Consider the following 26,202-nt stretch of genomic DNA (forward strand, 5'->3'; position numbering starts at 1 on the left):
TATCCAGTAGAGGAACACACTGGCTCTTTATCCAGTAGAGGAACACACTGGCTCTTTATCCAGTAGAGGAACACACTGGCTCTTTATCCAGTAGTGGAACACACTGGCTCTTTATCCAGTAGTGGAACACACTGGCTCTTTATCCAGTAGAGGAACACACTGGCTCTTTATCCAATGTCAGTCATTTACCACCAGACTTTCACATCCCCCTTCTGTGGGTTCTTCATGGTACTCTGTGTTTCACTAGAGCACTAACTGGAACTTAACTGTCTTACTGTCTGGACTGTTTCATTTAGCACACTGAATATGGCCTATACACATGTACCTTAATTCATCCTGCCTTGTGTCTATGTACTGTATGTCCTGATGCACCGCGGCAGGCAGCCCTCTTACTAATGGCCCTAAGGGGCAAATTAAGTTGTGAGTGGAAGTGAAACCTCTCTGTGCCCCATGTCAGATTTTCTCCCCATAATATAACAATGGCTCCCTGAAGTTGGCTGGTTTCCTGGTTTGCTGTCATAAAAGACGAATGAATGACACCTCATGGAGAGGCTGTGTGGGGCATGCCAGGTTTCCAATCCCTTCCCAAGTGTCTCACACACACACAGCTTTGAGGTACACACACGCTGGGATCCTGCTCATCGCTCAGGCGATGGTTTCCGCAGGACGCAACAGGAATGCCAGCTATGTTCCCTCCAAATTGGACTGACAGGAGGGTAACACAGCTGTGTTTCTCAGCTATGTTCCCTCCAAATTGGACTGACAGGAGGGTAACACAGCTGTGTTTCTCTGTGGAAAAGCTGTTTTATTTGAACACAAACAATACTTTATGTACACACTCTCATCCAGTTGTCCCCTTATCTTTAAGGGTCAGGGTTAGTTTGTTTAGTTAGAGCCTATTGTATTAGTTGCCATTATTAGTCCAGCTCTCTGCGGATTTGGTCAAAAAATGCAAATTCCTGTGAGAAGGTAAGGCCTAGTAAAGCGCAACTTGCAATAATGGTAAAGGCTGGTGGGCCAAACCCTCTCCTGCAATGCCATGTCAATTAGCCAGATGGTGGCGCTATAACATGCAATTGAAAATGCTAACTTTAAAAGGTCACGCCTCTCACCCCGTTTGATCTAGAGTCATGAAATTTGGTACATGGGTCCCTCTCCTCACAAGGAACAAATTTGCTTCAAATACCCATAAGAGCCGCCATGATGGGTTGTACGCCATTTTGAATTTTGATTGACGATCTGCATGAAACTTGATATATAGCATCTATGGACCAAGGTCTCTCAAAGCAATATTTTCCAGGCTAGTATCTCAAACAACATGGCTGTTACTCACCAATAAACATTACTTTGGGTGTGGTCAGGAACATAAATACAAAGAAATCCAACATGGTTATTCGAATTGTAATAAAACTTGCTATACACTACCGGTCAAAAGTTTTAGAACACCTACTCATTCCAGAGTTTTTATTTATTTACTATTCAGTGTGCTTATTTACTATTTACTAAATAGCCCTTACACACCCTGGAGGTGGGTTGGGTCATTGTCCTGTTGAAAAACAAATGATAGTCACACTAAGCACAAACCAGATGGGATGGCATTCGCTGCAGAATGCTGTGGTAGCCATGCTGGTTTAGTGTGCCTTGAATTCTAAATAAATCACACACCGTGTCAGCAGCAAAGCACCCCCACACCATCACACCTCCTCCTCCATGCTTTACAGTGGAAAATACACATGCGGAGATCATCCGTTCACCCACACCGCGTCTCACAAAGACAGGTTTGTTGGGACCAAAAATGTGGACTCATCAGACCAAATTACAGATTTCTACCGGTCTAATATCCATTGCTCATGTCTCTTGGCCCAAGCAAGTCTCTTCTTCTTATTGGTGTCCTTTAGTAGTAGTTTCTTTGCAGAAATTCGACCATGAAGGCCTGATTCACACAGTCTCCTCTGAACAGTTGATGTTGAGATGCGTCTGTTACTTGAACTCTGTGAAGCATTTATTTGGGCTGCAATTTCTGAGGCTGGTAACTCTAATGACCTTATCCTGCGCAGCAGAGGTAACTCTGGGTCTTCCATTTCTGTGGCGGTCCTCATGAGAGCCAGTTTCATCATAGCGTTTGGTGGTTTTTGCGACTGCACCTGAAGAAACTTTCAAAGTTCTTGAAATGTTCTGTATTGACTGACCATGTCTTAAAGTAATGATGGACTGTCGTTTCTCTTTGCTTATTTGAGCTGTTCTTGCTATAATATGGACTTGGTCTTTTACCAAATAGGGATATCTTCTGTATGCCCCCCTACCTTGTCACAACACAGCTGATTGGCTCAAACACATTAAGGAAAGAAATTCCACAAATTAACTTTTAAGAAGGCAACCCTGTTAATTGAAATGCATTCCAAGTGACTACCTCATGAAGCTAAGCTGGTTGAGAGAATGCCAAGAGTGCGCAAAGCTGTCATCAAGGCAAAGAGTGGCTATTTGAATCATCTCTAATATATTTTGATTTGTTTAACACTTTTTGGTTACTACATGGTTCCATATGTGTTATTTCATAGTTGTGATGTCTTCACTATTATTCTACAATGTAGGAAATAGTAAAAATAAAGAAAAACCCTTGAATGAGTAGGTGTTCTAAAACTTTTGACCGGCAGTGTACATGTTCAAGCACATTAAGATTGCCCACACGGTGGCCCTATAATGGGCACATGTTTATAAATCTTGTTCTGTTTGACTCAGAGTCATGGAATTTGGAACACATGCTCAGGGAGGTGAGGCTAGCTAATCTGTAGAGTATGATTATGTTTGGCCGCATGGGGGCACTGTTAGACAAGAAAAACAATTAATGCAATCTCATTTGCTTATAGCAGCCATATTGTTTGAGCTAGTCCTAGGGCTATCTGTACAATTTGTCCTGATGTGTCACTGTGGGACCATAGATTGAACACCTCCATGGCTGCTTGTAGCTATATTTTCTGTTGGGTTTTATGTGTGTTTCCTCATGTAAATTCATTTCAGACTTCCCAAGCGTAGGCATTCATTCCATTGGAAGAATCATGAGTAGAGTGACAGATTTACCCCCTAGTCATGAAGTATTATGTCACTGCCAGCTCAAATCCTAACTGTAGATCTCCCTTTAGTCCTAAGCCTCTCTCTTTGTGTTTGTGTCCTGTTCACGTTTCCAGTATCCTCTCTTGCCTAACTGATGTGGAGAAGCTATAGAGGCTGCTAGCTGCCTGTTTAGGGTTGGGCTCCAGATTAGCCGTGACTCAGCAGGACATGAAAAGACTTGGCGGTGTGTATTTGTTTGTGTGTAGGTGTGTGTGTGATATGAGAAGCAGTGACACAGCGCTCTGTGTGTGTGGGAGACGGGAACAGGCATGCATACAGTACATGCAAGTCTCTCCTGCCACTCTCTGCCGGCCATGTGTGTCTGTGTGTGTGCGTGCGCGCGTGTGTGTGTCTGTGTGTGTGTGTGTGTGTGTGTGTGTGTGTGTGTGTGTGTGTGTGTGTGTGTGTGTGTGTGTGTGTGTGTGTGTGTGTGTGTGTGTGTGTGTGTGTGTGTGTGTGTGTGTGTGTGTGTGTGTGTTTGTGTGTTTAGTAAACACACCTGAGAGCCAGAGAAATTAAGTGTTGGCCAGACACAGAGACAGGCAGTCCACTCTGTTGTAGTGGGAGTCTGTGTGTCTGTGTGTCAGGGCAGTGTGTTTTAACCAGCTCCTGCCAAGAGGCATGGAGTCTAACTAGAGGATGTGAGGAGTAGGCTAACCTTAGACTAGGTCAGGCTTGGGAGTTTCCTGTGTTATGTTTTGGGGTCAGGAAATGTGTTCTTTCCCCCTCTTTCAGGGAAATTGTGTTGATTTGTGATATCTTACAGCAGCCAGTGAGTCGTATTTTTCAGGGATTATTGTGAATCCATGTTCTTGAGAAAAATGATAAAGCTACGTCAGACGTGTTCCTACTCAGTCAACATCTTAGATAAGTGTTCTAGTATTGAGTCTTGCAGGGGAGTACACCTGCCCCAGAGAAGACCTTAGTGAGAACATTTCACACACACACTCTCTCCTTACAGGCTGCTGCTTTACTGCTCTATCCTGGCTGTCCTGGTTCCTGGCCCCACCCTAATGAACTCAGAGAGGGAGAGAGACCAAAACAAAGACAAAGTCTTCTCATGCTTTGTTTATTTCAAAAAAGCTTTCGACTCAATTTGGCATGAGGGTCTGCTATACAAATTGATGGAAAGTGGTGTTAGGGGAAAAACATATGACATTATAAAATCCATGTACACAAACAACAAGTGTGCGGTTAAAATTGGCAAAAAACAGACACATTTCTTTCTACAGGGCCGAGACAGGATGCAGCTTAAGCCTCACCCTCTTCATCATATATATATCAACGAATTCGAAAGGGCACTAGAACAGTCTGCAACACCCGGCCTCACCCTACTAGAATCTGAAGTCTACTGTTTGCTGATGATCTGGTGCTTCTGTCCACAACCAAGGAGTGCCTACAGCAGCACCTAGACCTTCTGCACAGATTCTGTCAGACCTGGGCCCTGACAGTAAATCTTAGTAAGCCAAAATAATGGTGTTCCAAAAAAGGTCCAGTTGGGTCCGCTCACCAACCAGGAATTCACAAAATGGGACAAACACCAAATTGAGACTCTGCATACAGAATTCTGCAAAAATATCCTTATCAAAATCCAGAAAAGAGCCGTTAAATTCTACAACCACCTAAAAGTAAGAGATTCCCAAACCTTCCATAATAAAGCCATCACCTACAGAGAAATTAACTGGAGAAGAGTCCCCTAAGCAAGCTGGTCCTGGGGCTCTGTTCACAAACACAAACAGACCGCACAGAGCCCAAGGACAGCAACACAATTAAACCCAACCAAATCATGAGAAAACAAAAAGATAATTACTTGACACATTGGAAAGAATTAACAAAAATACAGAACAAACTAGAATGCTATTTGGCCCTAAACAGAGAGTACACAGACTACTGTGACTGACCCAAAATTAAGGAAATCTTTGGCTATGTACAGACTCAGTGAGCATAGCCTTGCTATTGAGAAAGGCCACCGAAGGCAGACCTGGCTCTCAAGAGAAGACTATGTGCACACTGCCCACAAAATTAGGTAGAAACTGAGCTGCACTTCCTAACCGCCTGCCAAATGTATGACCATATTAGATACACATATTTCCCTCAGAATACACAGACCCACAAAGAATTTGAAAACAAATCAATTTTTGATAAACTCCCATATCTATTGGGTGGAATACCACAATGTGCAACCACAGTTGCAAGATTTGTTACCTGTTGCCACAAGAAAAGGGCAACCAGTGAAGAACAAACACCATTGTAAATACAACGTATATTTATGTTTATTTATATTCCCTTTTGCACATCATTACAACACTGTATGTAGACATAATGACATTTGAAATGTCTTTATTGCTTTGGATTTTTGTGAGTAATGTTTACTGTAAATTTTTTGTTTATTTCACTTTAGTTTATTATCTATTTTACTTGCTTTGGCAATGTTAACATATGTTTCCCATGCCTATAAAGCCCCTTAAATTGAAATAGATTCCTTTTTTAATTTAACCTTTATTTAACTAGGCAAGTCAGTTAAGAACAAATTCTTATTAACAATGATGGCCTACACTGGCCAAACCCGGAAGACGCTGGGCCAATTGTGCGCCGCCCTATGGGACTCCCAATCACGGCCGGTTGTGATACATCCTGGAATCGAACCAGGGTGTCTGTAGTGACGCCTCTAGCACTGAGATGCAGTGCCTTAGATCGATGCGCCACTCGGGAGAGAGAGAGAGACTGCTTTGGCGTAATATTGCATAACAATCGACTGCCCTTTGACTGTGAGTAGAGTAGAACATGCGTCACAAACCGCACCACTCCTACAAACAGTGCCTTTGGAAAGTATTAAGACCCCTTGACTTTTTCTACATTTTGTTACGTTACAACCTTATTCTAAGATGGATTAAATAAATCAAAATATTCAGCAATCTACACACAACAGTCCATAATGAAAAAACGAAAACAGGTTTGTAGAATTTTTTGCAAATGTATTAAAGATAAAAAACAGAAACACCTTATTTACATACGTTTTCAGACCCTTTGCTATGAGACTCAATATTGAGCTCAGGCGCATCCTGTTTCCATTGATCATCCTTGAGATGTTTCTACAACTTGATTGGAGTCCACCTTTGGTAAATTAAATTTATTGGACATGATTTGGAAAGGCACACACCTGTCTAAATGTATATAAGGTCCCACAGTTGACAGTGCATGACGTCGAAGGAATTGTTCGTAGAGCTCCGAGACAGGATTGTGTCGAGGCACAGATCTGGGAAAGGATACCAAAAAAATGTCTGCAGCATTGAAGGTCCCAAAGAACACAGTGGCCTCCATCATTCTTAAATGGAAGAAGTTTGGAACCACCAGACTCTTCCTAGAGCTGGCCGCCCGGCCAAACTGAACAGTCGGGGGAGAAGGGCCTTGGTCAAGGAGGTGACCAAGAACCAGGTCACTCTGACAGAGCTCTAGAGTTCTTCTGTGGAGATGGGAGAACCTTCCAGAAGGACAACCATCTCTGCAGCACTCCACCAATCAGGCCTTTATGGTAGAGTGGCCAGGCTGAATCCACTCCTCAGTAAGATGCACATGACAGCCCACTTGGAGTTTGCCAAAAGGAACCTAAAGCAGTAGCAACCCGTCATTCAGGGCAGAGCTAAATTTTTAGCAAAAAAACAAAACAAAAACAGGCTTGCCTGTTTTGCATGTTATTTTGGCATTAATACGTGTCACATATCAGTTTGCAAACAATGTAAAAAAAATATATATTTATAATTGAGTTAACCTGTCTAGGACTGGGGTGCCGCTAGCAAGTCCAATACAGCTACAAGTCCAATACAGCTAATGAAAGATACAGATCGTGTGAATCCAGCCAACATGTCCGATTTTTAAAATGTTTTACAGGGAAGACACAATATGTAAATCTATTAGGTAAACACCTTAGCAAAAGAGACCATTTTTTCTTTGTCCACCAACACCACTAGCTATCACCAATTCGGCTAAACTAAGATATTGATAGCCACTAACCAAGAAAAAACCTCCTCAGATGACAGTCTGATAACATATTTATGGTATAGGATAGGTTTTGTTAGAAAAATGTGAATATTTCAGGTAGATATCATAGTTTACAATTGCACCCACCGTCACAAATCGACTAGAATAAATAGATAGAGCAACGTGTCTTACCTAATTACTAATCATAAAACATTTCGTAAAAATACACAGCATACACTAATCGAAAGACACAGATCCTGTGAATACAGACAATATTTCAGATTTTCTAAGTGTCTTACAGCGAAAACACAATAAATCGTTATATTAGCATACCACATGTGCAAACATTACCCCAGCATTGATTCTAGCCAAAGAGAGCGATAACGTCAACATCGCCAAAAGATATTAATTTTTTCACTAACCTTCTCAGAATTCTTCAGATGACACTCCTGTAACATCATATTACAACATACATATACAGTTTGTTCGAAAATGTGGATATTTAGCCACCAAAATCGTGGTTATACAATGAGAAAAGTAGCCGAGCTGGTCAGAAAATGTCGGACGCAATATTAGACAGTGATCTAGTCGTATACATAAATACTCATAAACGTGACTAAAAAATATAGGGTGGACAGCGATTGATAGACAATTTAATTCTTAATACAATCGCTGATTTACATTTTTTAAATTATCCTTACTTTTCAATACAGTTTGCGCCAAACGAAGCTACACGAAACAAAATGGCGGTATTAGCGATTAACATTTTTCGACAGAAACACGATTTATCATAATAAATTGATCTTACTTTGAGCCGTTCTTCCATCAGAATCTTGGGCAAAGAATCCTTTCTTGGGTCTAATCGTCTTTTGGTCGAAAGCTGTCCTCTTGCCATGTCGAAATGCCCACTGCGTTCGGCATGAACTGAAAACGTGCCCAGAGCTTGAAATTGTCTCAGAAATAAATGTCCCAAAATCGCACTAAACGGATATAAATTGCTATAAAACGGTTTAAATTAACTACCTTATGATGTTTTTAACACCTATTACAAGTAAAAACATGACCGGATAAATATTACTGGCTACACTAATGCTTGGAAAAATAGTAGGTCGGTGTCCACCGCGCGTCCGACGCAGCTGGAAAAGAGTTACTTCCTACACGTTGATCTGTTTTATAGAGGCTGTGATTGCGCAATCGACACCATTCAAAGCGTCATCACGTAAAGACATCCAGGGGAAGACGTAAGCAGTGTCTGTATCCTCATAGCATTTACGGGGACCTTTAAACTGACTCCAGATCAGGGGCCAAGATGTGTGAAATCTGACTCCATGTCAGGGAAATTGCTGTAGAATGAGTTCTGTTCCACTCAGAGACAAAATTTCAACGCCTATAGAAACTAGAGACTGTTTTCTATCCAATAATAATAATAATATGCATATTGTACGAGCAAGAATTGAGTAGGAAGCCGTTTAAAAATTACACGATTTCCAGAAAAAGTGACAACAGCACCCCCTATCCCAAAAAGGTTAATAAAGCTGCATACAAACATGGTCTCTTTTTTGTTTTCTTGAGTAAGGCAGCTCCAAAATGCAGGTGTTTTAGCCTAGCTCAGTGCTTTCTGTGGTGGTGAGGCAAGCCAGCAGAAAATGCGGAGTGTTGCGCCGTGATTGGCTCATTGTTCTGTCATTCATGGGGACACTACTTCACCGCCAAGTCTAAGGGTAGACTATGAAAATTCTAGCCCCTTGGGTGCTGCCATAGAGTTACATTAGAAGTGCCTATCCAAGAAGGCTCAAGATCATTGGCCACAGATAATATGACGTCAAATCACGTTATATGTAGAGTAGCTTTGATTGGACTGATCATGTCAACATCATACATTCAAAATCTTAGCTAGCAGTCATCATCATGAATTAAGTCAACAATCTACTGGCAAATCCTTTTCAATCCTTATCATATGAAGAGATATAATGAAGATGAATTATAGATAAAACATATCAGTGCTCATCGGCCATAGGACATAAACATTACACAACAAGTTGGAAATCGCAAATTCAACAATGAGGGGTTTGGAATGAGTCAGCGATAGTGGCTGTGTGGTCACACATCTGGAATTAAGGGTCTCTTTTCCAACTTTAAAATGATAAACATTCAACATTGGCCATTCCGTCAATGAAGTATGATTTGTGTCGCGCTCAAAACAACTGTTAACTGGGAACTGCAAAGTCTTGAACTCACATGAGTCAAGTTAACTGGGAAGTCGGGAATAAACGAGCTCCGACTGGGAAAATATGTTTTGAATAGAGCTACGACCTGAAGATATAACGACACAAGGAGAGACCCAGATGCAGACACAGGAGGCAGATGGTTTGAGCTCTGGTATTTATTATAGTCCAAGGGATAGACAAAAGGCAGGTCAGAGACGGACAAGAGTTCATAGCCAGGGCAGAGTCCAAAACGGTACAGGACAGCAGGCAGGCTCAAGGTCAGGGGCAGGCAGAGTGGTCAGGCAGGCGGGCTCAGAGTCAGGACAGGCAAGGGTCAAAACCAGGAGGGCAAGAAAAAGCGAGACTGGGAAAAAATAGGAGCTGAGAGAAAAACACTGGTTGACTTGGAAAACAAGACGAACTGGCACAGACAGACAGAAACACAGGTATAAATTCCCAGGGGATAATGGGGAAGATGGGTGACACCTGGAGGGGGGTGGATACAAGTACAAGGACAGTTGAAACAGATCAGGGTGTGACAGAAGATCAATGATGTCATCATGATTCGACCTTGTTTTTTTCCCGAGTTCACAGTTGTTTCGAAAGCAGCATAAATCCAGAGAATGACAAACTTTGATGACAAAATTTTGATGACAAAACATCCATGAAGGACCTCCGCGCCACCTTCCTGTTAAAAAATGTATTGTATGCTGCTGCGTTTGGCCTACTGTTCAGACTTGGTGGTGCACATGTAGCCTATAACCTGTTTTAGAGAAATGTAATCACCAAATATTGTAAGAGCTTTCATTATCTTCTTATATCCCCCTTTTATTTATCATACGGTTCTGACTTACAGGGAGAACACTGTAAGAACGGCCCATGTTCTGAATTCTGTCGCTGTACATTTCAAAAGTGCTGAACAAATAGTTATATTGACTACGTCTGTCCTAGCTGGATCATTAATGTCTTATTCTAAATTACGGATTGCCTCTTATCCGCATGTCATCCCCTTATGACATAGTTTGTACATCTCAATTGTCATTAGAAACCACATTTGTTTAAGCAAGTCAGCCATATCAGCTATGTTTTTTTTAAAGGCAGTGAATGAGGCTAAATGAACTGTTTCGCTGCCAGACAAGGCTTCGATGATATCCAGGTGTAGCAGTGGTAAGATGTTGGGACTGCTGTTGGGGCATCTTTATGTAGGCCCTAACAGTTTGTGGGCACCGATTGTCACCGTTATAGTTCAATCCATGTATTGTTTAGTGTTGTGTTGTGTAGTGGCTTTGCTGACATGCATCCCACTTTTTTTTTGGCCCACCAAGATTTACATGCTAAAATCGCCACTGACTTAAATACTCTCAGACCATGAGAAACAAGATTCTCTGGTTTGATGAAACCAAGATTGAACTCTTTGGCCTGATTTTTTTCGATTTTTTTTTTCACCTTTATTTAACCAGGTAGGCTAGGTTGAGATCACGTTCTCATTTACAACTGCGACCTGGCCAAGATAAAGCAAAGCAGTGCGACACAAAACAACAACACAGAGTTGCACATGGAATAAACAAACATACAGTCAATAATATGATAGAAAAAGTTGATATACAGTGTGTGCAAATGAGGTAGGACAAGGGAGGTAAGGCAATAAATAGGCCATAGTGGCGAAATAATTACAATATAGCAATTAAATACTGGAGTGATAGATGTGCAGAAGATGAGTGTGCAAGTAGAGATACTGGGGTGCAAAGGAGCAAAATAAATAACAGTATGGGGATGAGGTAGTTGGATGGGCTATTTACAGATGGGCTATGTACAGGTGCAGTGATCTGTGAGCTGCTCTGACAGCTGGTGCTTAAAGTTAGTGAGGGAGATATGAGTCTCCAGCTTCAGTGATTTTGGCTTTGGGGGTGACCAGTGAAGTATACCTGCTGGAGTGCGTGCTACGGGTGGGTGCTGCAATGGTGACCAGTGAGCTGAGATAAGGCGGGGCTTTACCTAGCAAAGACTTATAGATGACCTGGAGCCAGTGAGTTTGGCGACAAATATGAAGCGAGGGCCAGCCAACGAGAGCATACAGTCGCAGTGGCGGGTAGTATATGGGGCTTTGGCGACAAAACGGATGGCACTGTGATAGACTGCATCCAATTTGCTGAGTAGAGGGTGGAGGCTATTTTGTAAATGACATCGCCGAAGTCAAGGATCGGTAGGATAGTCAGTTTTACGAGGGTATGTTTGGCAGCATGAGTGAAGTAGGCTTTGTTGCGAAATAGGAATCCGATTCTAGATTTAATTTTGGATTGGAGATTAATATGACTATGGAAGGAGAGTTTACAGTCTAACCAGACACCTAGGTATTTGTAGTTGTCCACATATTCTAAGTCAGAACCGTCCAGAGTAGTGATGCTGGACGGGCGGGCAGGTGTGGGCAGTTATCGGTTGAAGAGCATGCATTTAGTTTTACTTGCATTTAAGAGCAGTTGGAGGCCACGGAAGGAGAGTTGTATGGCATTGAAGCTCGTCTGGAGGTTAGTTAACACAGTGTCCAAAGAAGGGCCAGAAGTATACAGAATGGTGTCGTCTGCGTAGAGGTGGATCAGAGAATCACCCACAGCAAGAGCGACATCATTGATGTATACAGAGAAAAGAGTGCCAAGCGTCACGTCTGGAGAAAACCTGGCACCATCCCTATGGTGAAGCATGGTGGTGGCAACATCATGCTGTGGTGATGTTTTTCAGCGGCAGGGACTGGGAGTCTAGTCAGGATTGAGGAAAGATGAACGGAACAAAGTACAGAGAGATCAACTTCCAACAGGACAACGACCCTAAGCACACAGCCAAGATGACGGAGGAGTGGCTTCGGGAGAAGTCTCTGAATGTCCTTGAGTGGCCCGGACTTGAACCCGATCGAACATTCTGGAGAGACCTGGAAATAGCTGTGCAGCAACACTCCCCATCCAACCTGACAGAGCTTGACAGGATCTACGGAGATACCTAAGAAAACTCAATGCTGTAATCGCTGCCAAAGGTGCTTCAACAAAGTACTGAATAAAGGCTCTGAATACTAATGTAAATGTTACATTTCATTTATTTATTTTTTTGTAAATTAGCAACAAAAAAAAGAAAACGTTTTTGCTTTGTCATTATGGGCTATTTATTGTGTGTAGATTGATGAGGAGGGGAAAAAACGATTTAATCAATTTTAGAATAAGGCTGTGACGTATCAAAATGTGGAAAAAGTCAAGGGGTCTGAATACTTTCCGAAGGCGCTATATGTCCTCTCAAACACAGATATGCACGCACACCGGCGCACTCTTCAGAACCACTCATGTTTATAAATGTGAACCTCTTAAGGATCCGCCCCTTTTAATTCTTTTTTGCCTGAAATGATATACTCAAATCTAACTGCCTGTAGCTCAGGGCCTGAAACAAGGATATTCATGTTCTTGGTACCATTTGAAAGGAAACACTTTAACGTTTGTGGAAATATGAAAGGAATGTAGGAGAATATAACACAATAGATCTGGTAAAAGATAATACAAAAGAACGGTTGTTTTTCTTTGTATATTTTTTTTTGTACCATCATCTTTGAAATGCAAGAGAAAGGCCATAATGTATTATTCCAGCCCAGGTGCAATATACATTTTTGCCTGGTATTCTTTCACTGTAATAACTACTGTAAATTGGACAGTGCAGTTAGATTAACAAGAATTTAAGCTTTCTGCCAATATCAGATATGTCTATGTCCTGGGAAATTTTCTTGTTACTTACATCCTCATGCTAATCGCATTAGCCTACGTTAGCTCAACCGTCCCATGGACACTGATCGCGAAGAAGGTCAGTTGTATGGGTACTTTATGAAACACCCTGTTTTCACGTTTGCTAGTTTCTCAGTATTCTTTTTGGACATGTCTGTTTCTTGTGTAAAAAGTGTGTGCTTTCGTTCGTCCATGGTACTCAAAGTGTGTGTGTGTGTGTGTGGGGGGGGGGGGGGGGGGGGGGGGGGGGGGGGGGGGGGGGGGGGGGGGGGGGGGGGGGGGGGGGGGGGGGGGGGGGGGGTGTAATTTTCTACGGTATGTGTTTGTGTGGTCTAGGAGTCTCCTTTTTTTTTTGGCAGTGGTGGTATTGAGAGCCATCTTGTCTGATCTTGTCGAGGGAGCATTAGCTCTGTTAGTCTGTTCAACCAAACTTTCACCAGTGCCACCACACATCAAAGACATACACCACTCTCATCCAACCTCCTCTCCCCTCCTCTCCCTCCATTCTCTGACTGGAAGCATATTTAAAAGAGTAAATAAACAACAAGCAAGAATGTAAACAGGACGACACAATGTCAAAGACACTCCTCAGAGCAGAGGCACGCTGGGCTCATGCACCTGCCTATCAGTAACCAGTCAACTCTGTCTCACTGACGGACTGCTGCTTTCACAGATATACACTTCACAGATACACACTTCACAGATACATGTTTCACAGATACACACACTTCACAGATACACATTTCACAGATACACACTCTTCACAGACACACACACTTAACAGATACACATTTCACAGATACACACATTTCACCGATACACACATTTCACCGATACATACAATTCACAGATACACACTCTTCACAGATACACACTCTTCACAGATACACACATTTCACTTACACGCTTCACAGATACACACTTCTCAGATTCACACACTTCTCAGATTCACACATTTCACAGATTCACACACTTCACAGATTCACACACTTCACAGATACACACGCTTCACAGATACACACGCTTCACAGATACACACACTTCACAGATACACACGCTTCACAGATACACACGCTTCACAGATACACACGCTTCACAGATACACACGCTTCACAGATACACACGCTTCACAGATACACACTTCTCAGATACACACACTTCATAGATACACACACTTCACAGATACACACTTCTCAGATACACACGCTTCATAGATACACACGCTTCACAGATACACACGCTTCACAGATAAGTATCTTCTCAGATACACACTTCTCAGATACACACGCTTCACAGATACACACTTCTCAGATACACACGCTTCACAGATACACACTTCTCAGATACACACGCTTCACAGATACACACGCTTCTCAGATACACACTTCACAGATACACACTTTACAGATACACACGCTTCTCAGATACACACTTAACAGATTCACACACTTCACAGATACACACATTTCACAGTTACACACGCTAGACAGATACACACTTTACAGATACACACGCTAGACAGATACACACTTCAGATATATGTTTTTTACAATAACACTTACTAGGTCTGTATATTCCGCCCCATATGGGTCAACCGATCGACGCTTCGTTGCTGCTGCCACGTCATTTCAGTATTAGTTCTATGAGTGTAGTGTCACCCAAGGGGCCATGGGGAGGAGATGTTTTCAGACTGCACTGTGAATGGAAAGCCCTACCGATGTTTTCTGAAGTCTCCAAGTTCTTTGTCTTTGGCGCACTTTGTCACAGGTGCAGCTCTCAGTGTGTGTGTGTAACGGTTTCTTGTCCCCAGCTTTCGTTTCGGGTTCTTTGATGTTTCAGTAGGGGAGTTTTGACCCACCTTTTAGCTCTAGGCCTCAACCCCTTTGTCCCGCGCCTCCCCCTGTTTTACCACAACATGCAGGAGGTTTCTCTGTAGTCTCTCACCCCTTATCCCTTATAACTCACAACTCATTTGTAAATCCCCCTATCTGAATCATATTGAAGGAATGGCAGGAAGGTAAAGGAGACAGGCAGGCAATGCAAATTACGTTCCAATCTTACAGAGAAAGACAGAGGAGTTGCCATAACCATTCATATAAGTACTTTTAAGCAAAGGCTTATACCATAGTTTTATATATGATCTATTTCCATAAGAGTTCTTCCCTCTTTTAATGCAAATGTTGCCAGGGCTCTCCCTGAAAGCTTCCGTTGAGTCATAAATTCCAACAATGTTGTTGATGTACAACTGACCTCCCACTCGTCTCCCTCTCTCTCTCTCCCTCTCTCTCTCTCTCTCTCTCTCTCTCTCCCTCTCTCTCTCTCTCTCTCTCTCCCTCTCTCTCTCTCCCTCTCTCTCTCTCTCTGTCTCTCTCTCTCCCTCTCTCTCTCTCTCTCCCTCTCTCTCTCTCTCTCTCTCTCTCCCTCTCTCTCTCTCCCTCTCTCTCTCTCCCTCTCTCTCTCTCTCTCTCTCTCTCTCTCCCTCTCTCTCTCTCTCTCTCTCTCTCTCTCCCTCTCTCTCTCTCTCTCTCTCCCTCTCTCTCTCTCCCTCTCTCTCTCTCTCTGTCTCTCTCTCTCCCTCTCTCTCTCTCTCTCCCTCTCTCTCTCTCTCTGTCTCTCTCTCTCCCTCTCTCTCTCTCTCTCCCTCTCTCTCCCTCTCTCTCTCCCTCTCTCTCTCTCCCTCTCTCTCTCTCCGTCTCTCTCCCTCTCTCTCTCTCTCTGTCTCTCTCTCTCCCTCTCTCTCTCTCTCTCCCTCTCTCTGTCTCTCTCTCTCTCTCTCTCTCCCTCTCTCTCCCTCTCTCTCTCCGTCTCTCTCTCTCTGTCTCTCTCTCAGGGTCCACACATAGCATCAGTGACCCTGGCAGCGTATGAATGTGGTTCAGTGGATTTCCCGGAACCCCCCTACCCCGAGCAGGTCATCTGCCCCCAGGAAGAGGTGCTGTTGGGGGGGACAGAGACCGTGGCCCAGGCGGGTGTGGAGGGCTTGGCGGGGGTGGCAGCAGCTGTACAGGGAAGCATCTCCCTCTGGACCATTGTCTCCAAGGTCCGCTTAGAGGCCTGCATGTGGGTGAGTCTATTCTACATACAGTCTCTACACAGTCAACACACAACTGCACAGCCCATGACACATAGTCGAGACATGCAGTCTACAAACAGTCAATGCACGCAGACGACATGCACAGTCTCCTACAAAGTAGTTTACACAGTCTTTTACACACAGTGCATATGCCCCTCAACTGGGGTTTAACTATCCGTATTGGTACATGTCAGGTTCACTGGCACTAATGCTCTATGATCAGTAAGCCTCAAAGAGTTAGAAGTAAAATAACATTGACTGTAGGTCAAGATTATTTCTAAAACATGTGATTGCTAAGTGAAATATCATTGACAATTCAATACAACAATACCCACTGATGGTTTGGAAAACCCCAGCCTTTTACGGTGAATTTCCCCTTAACACTGCTGGTGGTTTCACACCTCTAACCAAACATAGCCATGTGGTTAGGTACTGGGGACATGAGACTGACAGTTTGTAATCCTTCACTGCTGTCACGCACACACACCACTGTCACACCACTATCACACATAGTTCTGTAGCTAGAGCCAGCCCTGGCACAGGTAGACGTTAACCCTTCACCAGATACTCTGGTTGCATTCTGACTCTGGTGGCTATGGTAACCACTACAATGACTCAGCCATGACATAGAGTTGCCATGGTACTACCACCACCATGCTCTGCGTCAAAAGCCTATCAACCCTCACACTATTTATTTTTACCTTTATTTAGGCAAGTCAGTTAAGAACAAATTCTTACTTACAATGACGGCCTACCCCGGCCAAACCCTAACGATGCTGGGCCAATTGTGCGCCACCCTATGGGACTCCTAATCACGGCCGGTTGTGATACAGCCTGTAATCGAACCAGGGTCTGTAGTGACACCACTAGCACTGAGATGCAGTGCCTTAGACCGCTGCGTCACTCGGGAGCCCACCTCTAACTGGTAACTGCCTGTATCAGCTTCCCAATGACGACCAGCAGTTCTCTTCCTGGATTCTCAGCATTCACAGCTCTTTTACCGAGAGTCAGGCAGTGTCAGGCCCTTTTCTCAGAGCTTCCCTCTCAGTGTGAAACTGTCTCTACTGAAAAACACAGATGGTTAACAGACAGAGAAGTCTGAGAAGAGAGAACTCATCTCTATGACCTGTGGTGAACTGGGGATTTTTATGTTCCTCTAAACTGACCGAAAATGAGAAGTGGAGGATGTTATCTCACTCTTGTTTATTCACATTTCACATGTTACTGGCTGTGGGGAACAGAGTACCTCTACTTCTACTACTTTACTACTGCTGCTGCTGGGGGCCTTTCCCTGGAACAGAGTGAGTGAGTGAGTGAGTGAGTGAGTGAGTGAGTGAGTGAGTGAGTGAGTGAGTGAGTGAGTGAGTGAGTGAGTGAGTGAGTGAGTGAGTGAGTGAGTGAGTGAGTGAGTGAGTGAGTGAGTGAGTGAGTGAGTGAGTGAGTGAGTGAGTGAGTGAGTGAGTGAGTGAGTGAGTGAGTGAGTGAGTGAGTGAGTGAGTGAGTGAGTGAGTGAGTGAGTGAGTGAGTGAGTGAGTGAGTGAGTGAGTGAGTGAGTGAGTGAGTGAGTGAGTGAGTGAGTGAGTGAGTGAGTGAGTGAGTGAGTGAGTGAGTGAGTGAGTGAGTGAGTGAGTGAGTGAGTGAGTGAGTGAGTGAGTGAGTGAGTGAGTGAGTGAGTGAGTGAGTGAGTGAGTGAGTGAGTGAGTGAGTGAGTGAGTGAGTGAGGTGTATTCTACCACCATAGTTTTAGTTACGCCAGGATAAGTGTGATTCCTTTTCTATTTCACCAGGGACTCTGATTTCAGTGGAGCAGATTCAAGGTTTGTTTAGCTGGCACGTCGTGCCCATACCAAAGAGTAATTATGTGGTAAGGGCAGAGCTGTGTGTGCCAGCTAGGGGTATGCCATACGATCCCCTGGCCTCGCCCCCAGATGCTGGCACAGCCCAAAATGCTGCAACACCTGCTGTGCCCACTTGATGCTCACGGCATTAAAGCCCCAAAAAGCTACGCCATTCACCCCACCCTTCTCTGGCACCAGTAGCCCTTCTTATGACATTACCCCCTCGCTCTCCCCTCTGGCCCTCCCCTCTCCCTCTCTCCTCTGGCCCTCCCCTCTCCCTCTCCCCTCTGGCCCTCCCCTCTCCCTCTCCCCTCTGGCCCTCCCCTCTCCCTCTCTCCTCTGGCCCTCCCCTCTCCCTCTCTCCTCTGGCCCTCCCCTCTCCCTCTCCCCTCTGGCCCTCCCCTCTCTGTGTCAACCCGTCCACCGCTGCAGGGTCTAAGTGGTCCACTTCAAAAAACACGGCGCAGGTGGCTGCAGTCTGGCACACACGCAAACACACACATGCAAACACACACATGCAAACACACACACACAAACACACACACACACACAGTAGTGTAGTGCAGTGAATAGAACAGCTGCCCTGGAGATTAGGGCACGTCTGCATTATGAGCAAACTGGCAGGTTTCATCAAAGACTGCTGTGTTGACATGGAACAGGATGTCCAGCTTAAGTATCCCATCACCCCTCCCTCCCTCCCTTCTCCCACCTCCCTCACCCACCCCACCCCTCCCCTCCCTCCCTCCCTCACCCTACCCCTCCCTTCTCCCACCTCCCTCCCTCACCCACCCCACCCCTCCCCTCCCTCCCTCACCCTACCCCTCCCTTCTCCCACCTCCCTCACCCACCCCACCCCTCCCCTCCCTCCCTCACCCTACCCCTCCCTTCTCCCACCTCCCTCACCCACCCCACCCCTCCCCTCCCTCCCTCACCCTACCCCTCCCTTCTCCCACCTCCCTCACCCACCCCACCCCTCCCCTCCCTCCCTCACCCTACCCCTCCCTTCTCCCACCTCCCTCACCCACCCCACCCCTCCCCTCCCTCCCTCACCCTACCCCTCCCTTCTCCCACCTCCCTCACCCACCCCACCCCTCCCTCCCTCCCTCACCCTACCCCTCCCTTCTCCCACCTCCCTCACCCACCCCACCCCTCCCCTCCCTCCCTCACCCTACCCCTCCCTTCTCCCACCTCCCTCACCCACCCCACCCCTCCCCTCCCTCCCTCACCCTACCCCTCCCTTCTCCCACCTCCCTCACCCACCTCACTGCATAACCTCTCTCCTTTCCTCACCCCCCTCACCCCACCCCTTCTTACAAGTTTCTCTGTGCCTGAAAACATTACCATAATGAGCTATGAGCAATTCCAAAGCACTCGTTTTCTCTGAAGGTTTTTCATTGTGTTAATTAAGTCTGTTGCTCCGCGCTCCCTCCTCATCCTCGTGTTCCTGGAGGAATGAACCCACTGAACCTGCCTGGGATGAGGATTTGTTTCACTCAAATCTCTTCCGTCTTTCTTCACAATTCGGCGAGTGATACCGTCTTATAATTGAAAGCTATTTAGGATGTTGGATATTGATATAGTTTGATCCAAAAAGCTCTTTGAGGCCTTGTAATAACACCTTAATTGAGCCGACAAATTTAAAACATCTTTTTTAAATCATGTGAGCCAGTGTCGTAGGTGTATTGTATTATACTTGTATTGTGAAAGGTTGTGTGTGTGTGTGTGTGTGTGTGTGTGTGTGTGTGTGTGTGTGTGTGTGTGTGTGTGTGTGTGTGTGTGTGTGTATAGGGAGCAGGCACAGCCATCGGGGAGCTGCCTCCCTACTTCATGGCGCGGGCAGCGAGGCTGTCTGGAGAAGAGCCTGATGATGAAGACTATGAAGAGTTTGGAGAGTTGTTGGAGCAGGCAGAGACTTCACAGGTAAGCCCTCATCCTTATCCAGCCTCTATCTGTACTTTTCTCTCTCCTTTTTCTCTATCACTCCTCTCTCTCTCTATCTCATCCTCCCCCCCTCTCTCTCTTCTCTGACAGAGACAGGTGGCACACAGCCTTTCCATCTCTCCTCTTGACTTCCCTCTCCAACTCTGCTTTCTCTCCTCCCTCTTCTTCTCCTCTCTCTTCTCACTGCTCATGCTCTACCTGTTTTGTCACTACTGTCCTCCAGGTCTCACTCTATTTTCTTCTGCCTTCTCTCTCTCTCTCCTCATCTAGCAACCTTTTGTGCAACTTTGTTGAAATAAAACAGTCACATTGTATACATGTGTCATACCAGCGGAAACCTCTTGGATGTGTATGTGCACGCACAAACACACACACAGAGCGGAGCGGCGCGAGTTGAGCCCTGACGGAGAGATGGCTAAAGTTCATCTCATTAACTCCCCACAAGCCCGTTCCCTTATCTCTCTCTCTCGCTCAACATGCACACACACGCATTAGCTAACCCATTCCCAGTTCCCTACCTCAGGCCTGAAGCAGTCATGTGTTGCTGCCTTTTACAATGCTCTGCTCGGTCTAAGTGTGTAGCAATGCCATCAAGGGCAAAGCCATTGTTTTCAAGGTGCCTGCATTGGCTTTTGTAATACCATGACAAACAGCATTTTCATTTCTAAATACGCTCGACAAGTACTTTGACCATGACAACTCATAGTAAATATTATTTTCCTCCGTGAATGAAAGAATAGACAAGATGTCAGTTGCTTTGTCCCTCCATAATCTTAGCCGGTCTTCTCTGAGTGCACTTTAATCCTAAGGATTGTATTTCACAATGTCATTCAATGTCATGAGCATTCCAACACAATACAGGTCAAACAATGGGGGCAGGCAGGAAAACGGTTTGGAGAAGCCAGTGCCAAAAGATGACCCTATTCTCCTTCATGTTTGAAAATAGACTAGTCAAAGGTTTGTTCTATTCAAATTTAAATCAGACATTTGGGTCAACTAGTGGTTGACATGAGTTGAGGGGCTTTAAGGGTTCATTAAGTAGTGATTTAATGAGTCGTTATACTGCAAGCTATTGATAGTACTCTGAGCACTGTCTGCTCTTAATAGATAGACTCACACTATAAGCTCACACTCTGTACAAAACTGTACATGAATTACTTTCTGCCGATATAACCAGAAAAGACATTGGCGTTCAACATCAGGCACATTGACATATGTGTTTTCATCCGGTGGGTCAGCAGGGTGTGACAGGCACTGGTGGTTTGATAGTGGGTGAGTGCTCCCTGGCACCGTACTGATGAGGGTACCTACTGTCATGTTTAGTTTATCACTCATACCATGGGCATCTGCAAATGGCACAGTCTCCAGCCTCCTTTGGCCCTCAGACCACATGTGTGAGTCTGGAGCTCTGACATCATTTGACACACTGATAAAGTCCCGCTCAGCTCTCCACCAAAACGAACGAACGAAGAGGAAGAGAGAGGGAGCGGGAGAGAGCAGAGGAAAAGAGAGGGGACGTGTGAGAAAGACAGATGCCCCGTTGTGGAGAGTCATGTTTTGTCCGTCGACACATTAATCTTGTCCGCTCTTCGTTATTGTTGTTTCTTCTTCTTTTTCTCCGCTGTAACTTTGACGTGTCCGAGGCATCAGGGAAGGCTTGTTGGTTGTTTGTTTCGCATCCTCAGAGAGAAAGGTTGAACAAGTGTCACCGACCACAGAGCTGCTGCCTCAGGACTGCTGGGTCTGAATTAGTGCTCTGAGGCTCTTTCACTCTCCCTCTACTGCTCTCTCTCTTTATCTCTGTCACACACTCTATTTCTGTTGATATCCCTCCCTTTCTCTCTCTCTCTTTCTCTTTCTCTACCTCTCTCTTTCTCTACCTCTCTCTTTCTCTACCTCTCTCTTTCTCTCCCTCTCTCTCTCTCTCTCTCTCTCTCTCTCTCTCTCTCTCTCTCTCTCTCTCTCTCTCTCTCTCTCTCTCTCTCTCTCTCTCTCTCTCTCTCTCTCTCTCTCTCTCTCTTTCTCTACCTCTCTCTTTCTCTCCTCTCTCTCTCTCTCTCTCTCTCTCTCTCTCTCTCTCTCTCTCTCTCTCTCTCTCTCTCTCTCTACTTGTTCTGTCTCTTTCTGCTGACATCTTTACAGTGTGGTCTGGTCACCGGGTGTGTGTGTGGACAGCATCTGGCAGTAGGTTGCTCACACCAGGAGAGTTTGCTGAGCTGCAGGAGTCGGAAGCCTTATTTTCCTTTCTTCTCTCTCCTTCTGTCACCTACAACGAGGGTGGATTGTTTCACTGGCCGAGAGAGAGAGAGAGAGAGAGAGACCGCTTATTGCATTGCGTGCTTGTTATACTGTACATTCTTAAAGGAAGACATCACAGCGATTATGGACATCTCGTTACGGTGGATATATTGCATCGTTATTCTCTGTTATTTTAACCAAGATTAGAATAGTGATTATAGAAAATAGAGATGTGATTGAATGGTAACATGGGAGAGTTTGTGATCGGATGTGTCTTTGGGCTCCACAGCAGGTTGGAGATGCTGACTCTCTTCTCTCTTACTCTGAGATCATAGGGGTGTCAATGTGCCAGGAGCTTGACTTAAACCCAGTGGCATTTCTCAGAATGCGCACGTGCCAACTTCCTGCCGCAAGCAGGCGCACATGAGTGACGGCAGAAGAACACAGTCCCCCCCCCTTCAAGACTCTATTCAAGAATGATAAAGTCATGACTTTACTAAGCAGGTCCAGACGCTGATGTCATGAAAATCTGCATTTTTAAAACATTTGTTTGAACATTTGGATGATACTTATGATCTGAAAAGGAATCCTGGAATCCTCTCTAGATGAACAACGTCCAAAAAGTGGCATGGTGATTCAGTGGTTTCCCTCAAGTGCTTTATGTTTTTGGCCGGCATGGAAGTAGTTAACCAGCACTGTGAATTCTTGATTGCCAACTCCCAGGATTGTATCTCCTGTATCCTGAATAAGAGCCGTCTGCGCTGGGCTGGGCTGGGCGTGTGCCCTCCCCCCTGCCTCCCCCTGGCCTACTACACTCCACTCAAAGGCTTTCTGTGCTGTGGTTTGCCCAGCCCCGTCACATGACTTCTCTGAAAGTGCCCTCTCCCTCCTCCTCCCCCTTTATTTCCAGTAAACTGTTTGAAAGGAGGGGGTGAGTCAGAGTAAAACCAGCTTCCCTTCAACCACAGCTTGTTAAAGAATTTGTCAACGTGGACTCGGGGGCACTTTTTTTTGTCTCGATAGATTTGAATTTTGTAGAAGGGACTATGGGGCTGGGGTTGGGTTGCGTCAGGAGCCTTAACCACTCTGCTTCCTGTGTGTGTGTGTGTGTTTTTGTGTGTGTGAGAGAAGGGAACGGGCTTGTGTGGAGTTAACGAGATGAACTTTAGCCATCTCTCCGTCAGGGCTCAACTCGCGCCGCTCCGCTCTGGAGATGTGTCCTCCTTTCTGTGAACGAGTTTCATTCAGGAAAAAGAGAGAGAAAAAAACAGTGCATGGGTGTTGATTCTTCCTTAACTGACACTTGACTTTTCCAGATGCACATTGCTTTGTCGTCTGCCTATTTTGGATGGTTTTCAACTCCTTACTCCCACCATGTCTATTAAAGTCTGTAGAATAGCACAATTATTAATTATCCAACCACCCACATGTTTAAACCTTTCAGTTCATCATAAAGCATACATTTATGTTCTAGAGTACATATTTGCATCAGTACAGTGAGTCATGCATATATTGCATAAATTGTATAAATTGATATCTGGGCAAGTTGTTATCATAAACATGGAGGGGCCTGGTTTGTTTATATAAACTGTTTTTCAGAGTCCCGCAATTTAGAATAGGGTTGCTATATCATTACATGTGAGGAGGGAAACGGTGAACTCTTTTACTTTTTTCCCACTGCCTATTTGCGTCAACCTTCGTCATCTCTCTGGCAACAGTAACCATTGGTATTCAAACTATTATGCTAAACATGGTGCTCATTGGTGCTGTTGTGGAACAGTGAATATAGAATGTGTTCAGATAGGCTCTGATAATGTAATATCCTTGTAAAAATCTTAGAACCTAGATTCCATGTAATCACCATGGTGAATCACATTGTTTCATTACTAAGAAGTCCCCGACAGTCACTCAACCTTGGGAGACCTACTGTACCTTCAGACATTACCCTAACGAGGTCTATCCATGTTAATTTGCATAACTTTAGTTAGCAAAATAAGAAGCAAACTCCATAGCAGGTGATGGGGCCACTAACTGTAATAGCCTTAACATATAAATGATAGATCAGACGTGTGATTTTTACTTCACGCTGTAGGCATCATCTTGATGTGGGGGAATATTGGGTACAGAGTGCTGAGTAAAGAGATGGAGAGCCAAAAGCTGGAGCCATGCCCCCATGGTTTTAATGACACTGCACCCTTGACAAGATCTCCAAAATGTAATTGCTGGTAAGCCCTGCCCTGGGGGATAGCGCGCTGCGCGGGGGATGGGGACGGGAGGGAGGCGGCCGTGGGTGGAAGCCTGGCCAAGATGGTGATTTTCCATGAACTGCGTACAACACACATTGTGTGGTGTCTGGATTTCTGAACACTGGTCATGTAAGATGGACAATTTTGTGGTCCAGAAGGTACATACAGAAGGAGAAAAGGGGAGAGTCCCGCTAATAAATCACAATGTCACGTGTAAACACACAATATTCCCCCCCACTGGGACCTTCATTTAAGGTGAGGTAGCTATTTTCCTTTCACTCATCCATACCAGTCAAGTGAGTGGAAATCCAGAACTCCACTAACTTGGTAAACTATACCAACGCAAATATCATATTTCATCTAATAAATGTGATTCATTGACTAAACTATGCTGATTTCCCTAACAGTTATTAGTTATTGAAGCATAAATCCCCTACTCTAGTCCTGTGGTTGTTAGGTGTTTGTGGTCAACAGACGGTCCAGAGACGTTCAGCTGTAAACCATACACATTCCTTCCCCCAGACAACCAGCTCCGTCTCCAAGATTTAGAAAGGGGGGAAAAACGGTGAAAAAAAGAACAAAAAAACTGAATAAAGAATTTGGAACAGAAGGCTAGAATTAGAGAAGCAGGATTATCCTTGTGGAAAGCTCCTGTGATTGGATAGAATCTGAGGGAGAAATTCAAAATGTGAGCCAATCAGAGTGGATGTCAGTTGGGCCCCCCTCTTTTAGTCTACTCCCTATGTCTCCAAAATTTCCTGTGGGCCGGCTCCTGCTTTTGAAGCAATGCCACCATTACTCTACTGCTTTGTTGACCATATTAGGCATGATCTTGTCTTAATACCCTAACCTCAGTCTCCCAGTCAAGTTAAACCTCTCAAGTTTCAATTTACCGGTATGTGTGTGAAACAAAGGTGAAAGTCCTATAAATAAAATGTTCACCCATAAAAGTAGATGTCTTATTGTTTGGTCATTATAAATAAGCAATTTTCATCATGCATTGATGTTTAATCAATTTCTTGTAGAACATAATGATTTGGATGAGTATATTACTAATTCTGGGGGGCACGTCCTATCTGATTTGAAATTGCAGTTTAATTTTGCAAATAATTATAGCAATTGAACATATTAAATGTGAACTACCATTAACTAGTAATAATATGGTATAGTCATTTGAAAGCCTGCAGTTTGAGGTCTGGCCAGTTAAGAGTTGTTTATGCATCATATCAGATCTAGCCTGAGAGATGACCTAAAGGTTAGTCTAAAAGTTAGTGGATGATTCCAGTCACTTCTCTAAAACATGTATATCTTTACATGCATACAGTACCATCTCATGTACAGATAATAACAGTCAATTAGGAAATACCATTCTAATTCATGAAGTTCTTTGGTTGGAGCTATACTATATCAACACTTTAGTCAAATGTATTTGTGCTATGCAACACATTGTTTAGAGAAGTAAAACATGTTCCTACAGCTCACAAGTCAAATGTATTTTACATTTTATATCAAAGGAAGGATGTGTTGATGTCATCTAATGTCATTACCGTTGATTAGAACATAAAAGGGATAATGTGTTAGATATGCACTTAAACACACACATATTTAAACACATCAAGACTTCATATCAAAGTTTCAGTCATGGAGCAATCAATATCTACAGAATAGATTTTTGGAGTCCAGTCAATAAAAGTCTGGATATACATTTTGCAATATTAAATACAAATCTATACATATAAATAGATAATATCCTCAACATGATTTCACAAATTAGCCCCAGTGTGTTTTTAGATTTAATTGACATTACATTTTTTA

The 26,202-nt window shown here is 44.3% G+C and overlaps 1 protein-coding gene across 3 annotated transcripts in view; it reads left to right on the forward strand.

Annotated features, from left to right (window-relative positions):
• LOC120057065 (vacuole membrane protein 1-like) overlaps window positions 1-26,202 on the forward strand; it is a 113,489-nt gene that overhangs the window by 48,736 nt on the left and 38,551 nt on the right. For all 3 annotated transcript variants that reach the window (XM_039005451.1, XM_039005450.1, XM_039005453.1), the window contains exons 6-7: window positions 15,882-16,115; window positions 19,751-19,882. In XM_039005451.1, the coding sequence (XP_038861379.1) occupies window positions 15,882-16,115; window positions 19,751-19,882 (366 nt within the window). The remainder of the gene's footprint in view (window positions 1-15,881; window positions 16,116-19,750; window positions 19,883-26,202) is intronic.

This window comes from Salvelinus namaycush, chromosome 12, assembly GCF_016432855.1.
Source record: "Salvelinus namaycush isolate Seneca chromosome 12, SaNama_1.0, whole genome shotgun sequence".
NCBI classification, from domain to species: domain Eukaryota; kingdom Metazoa; phylum Chordata; class Actinopteri; order Salmoniformes; family Salmonidae; genus Salvelinus; species Salvelinus namaycush.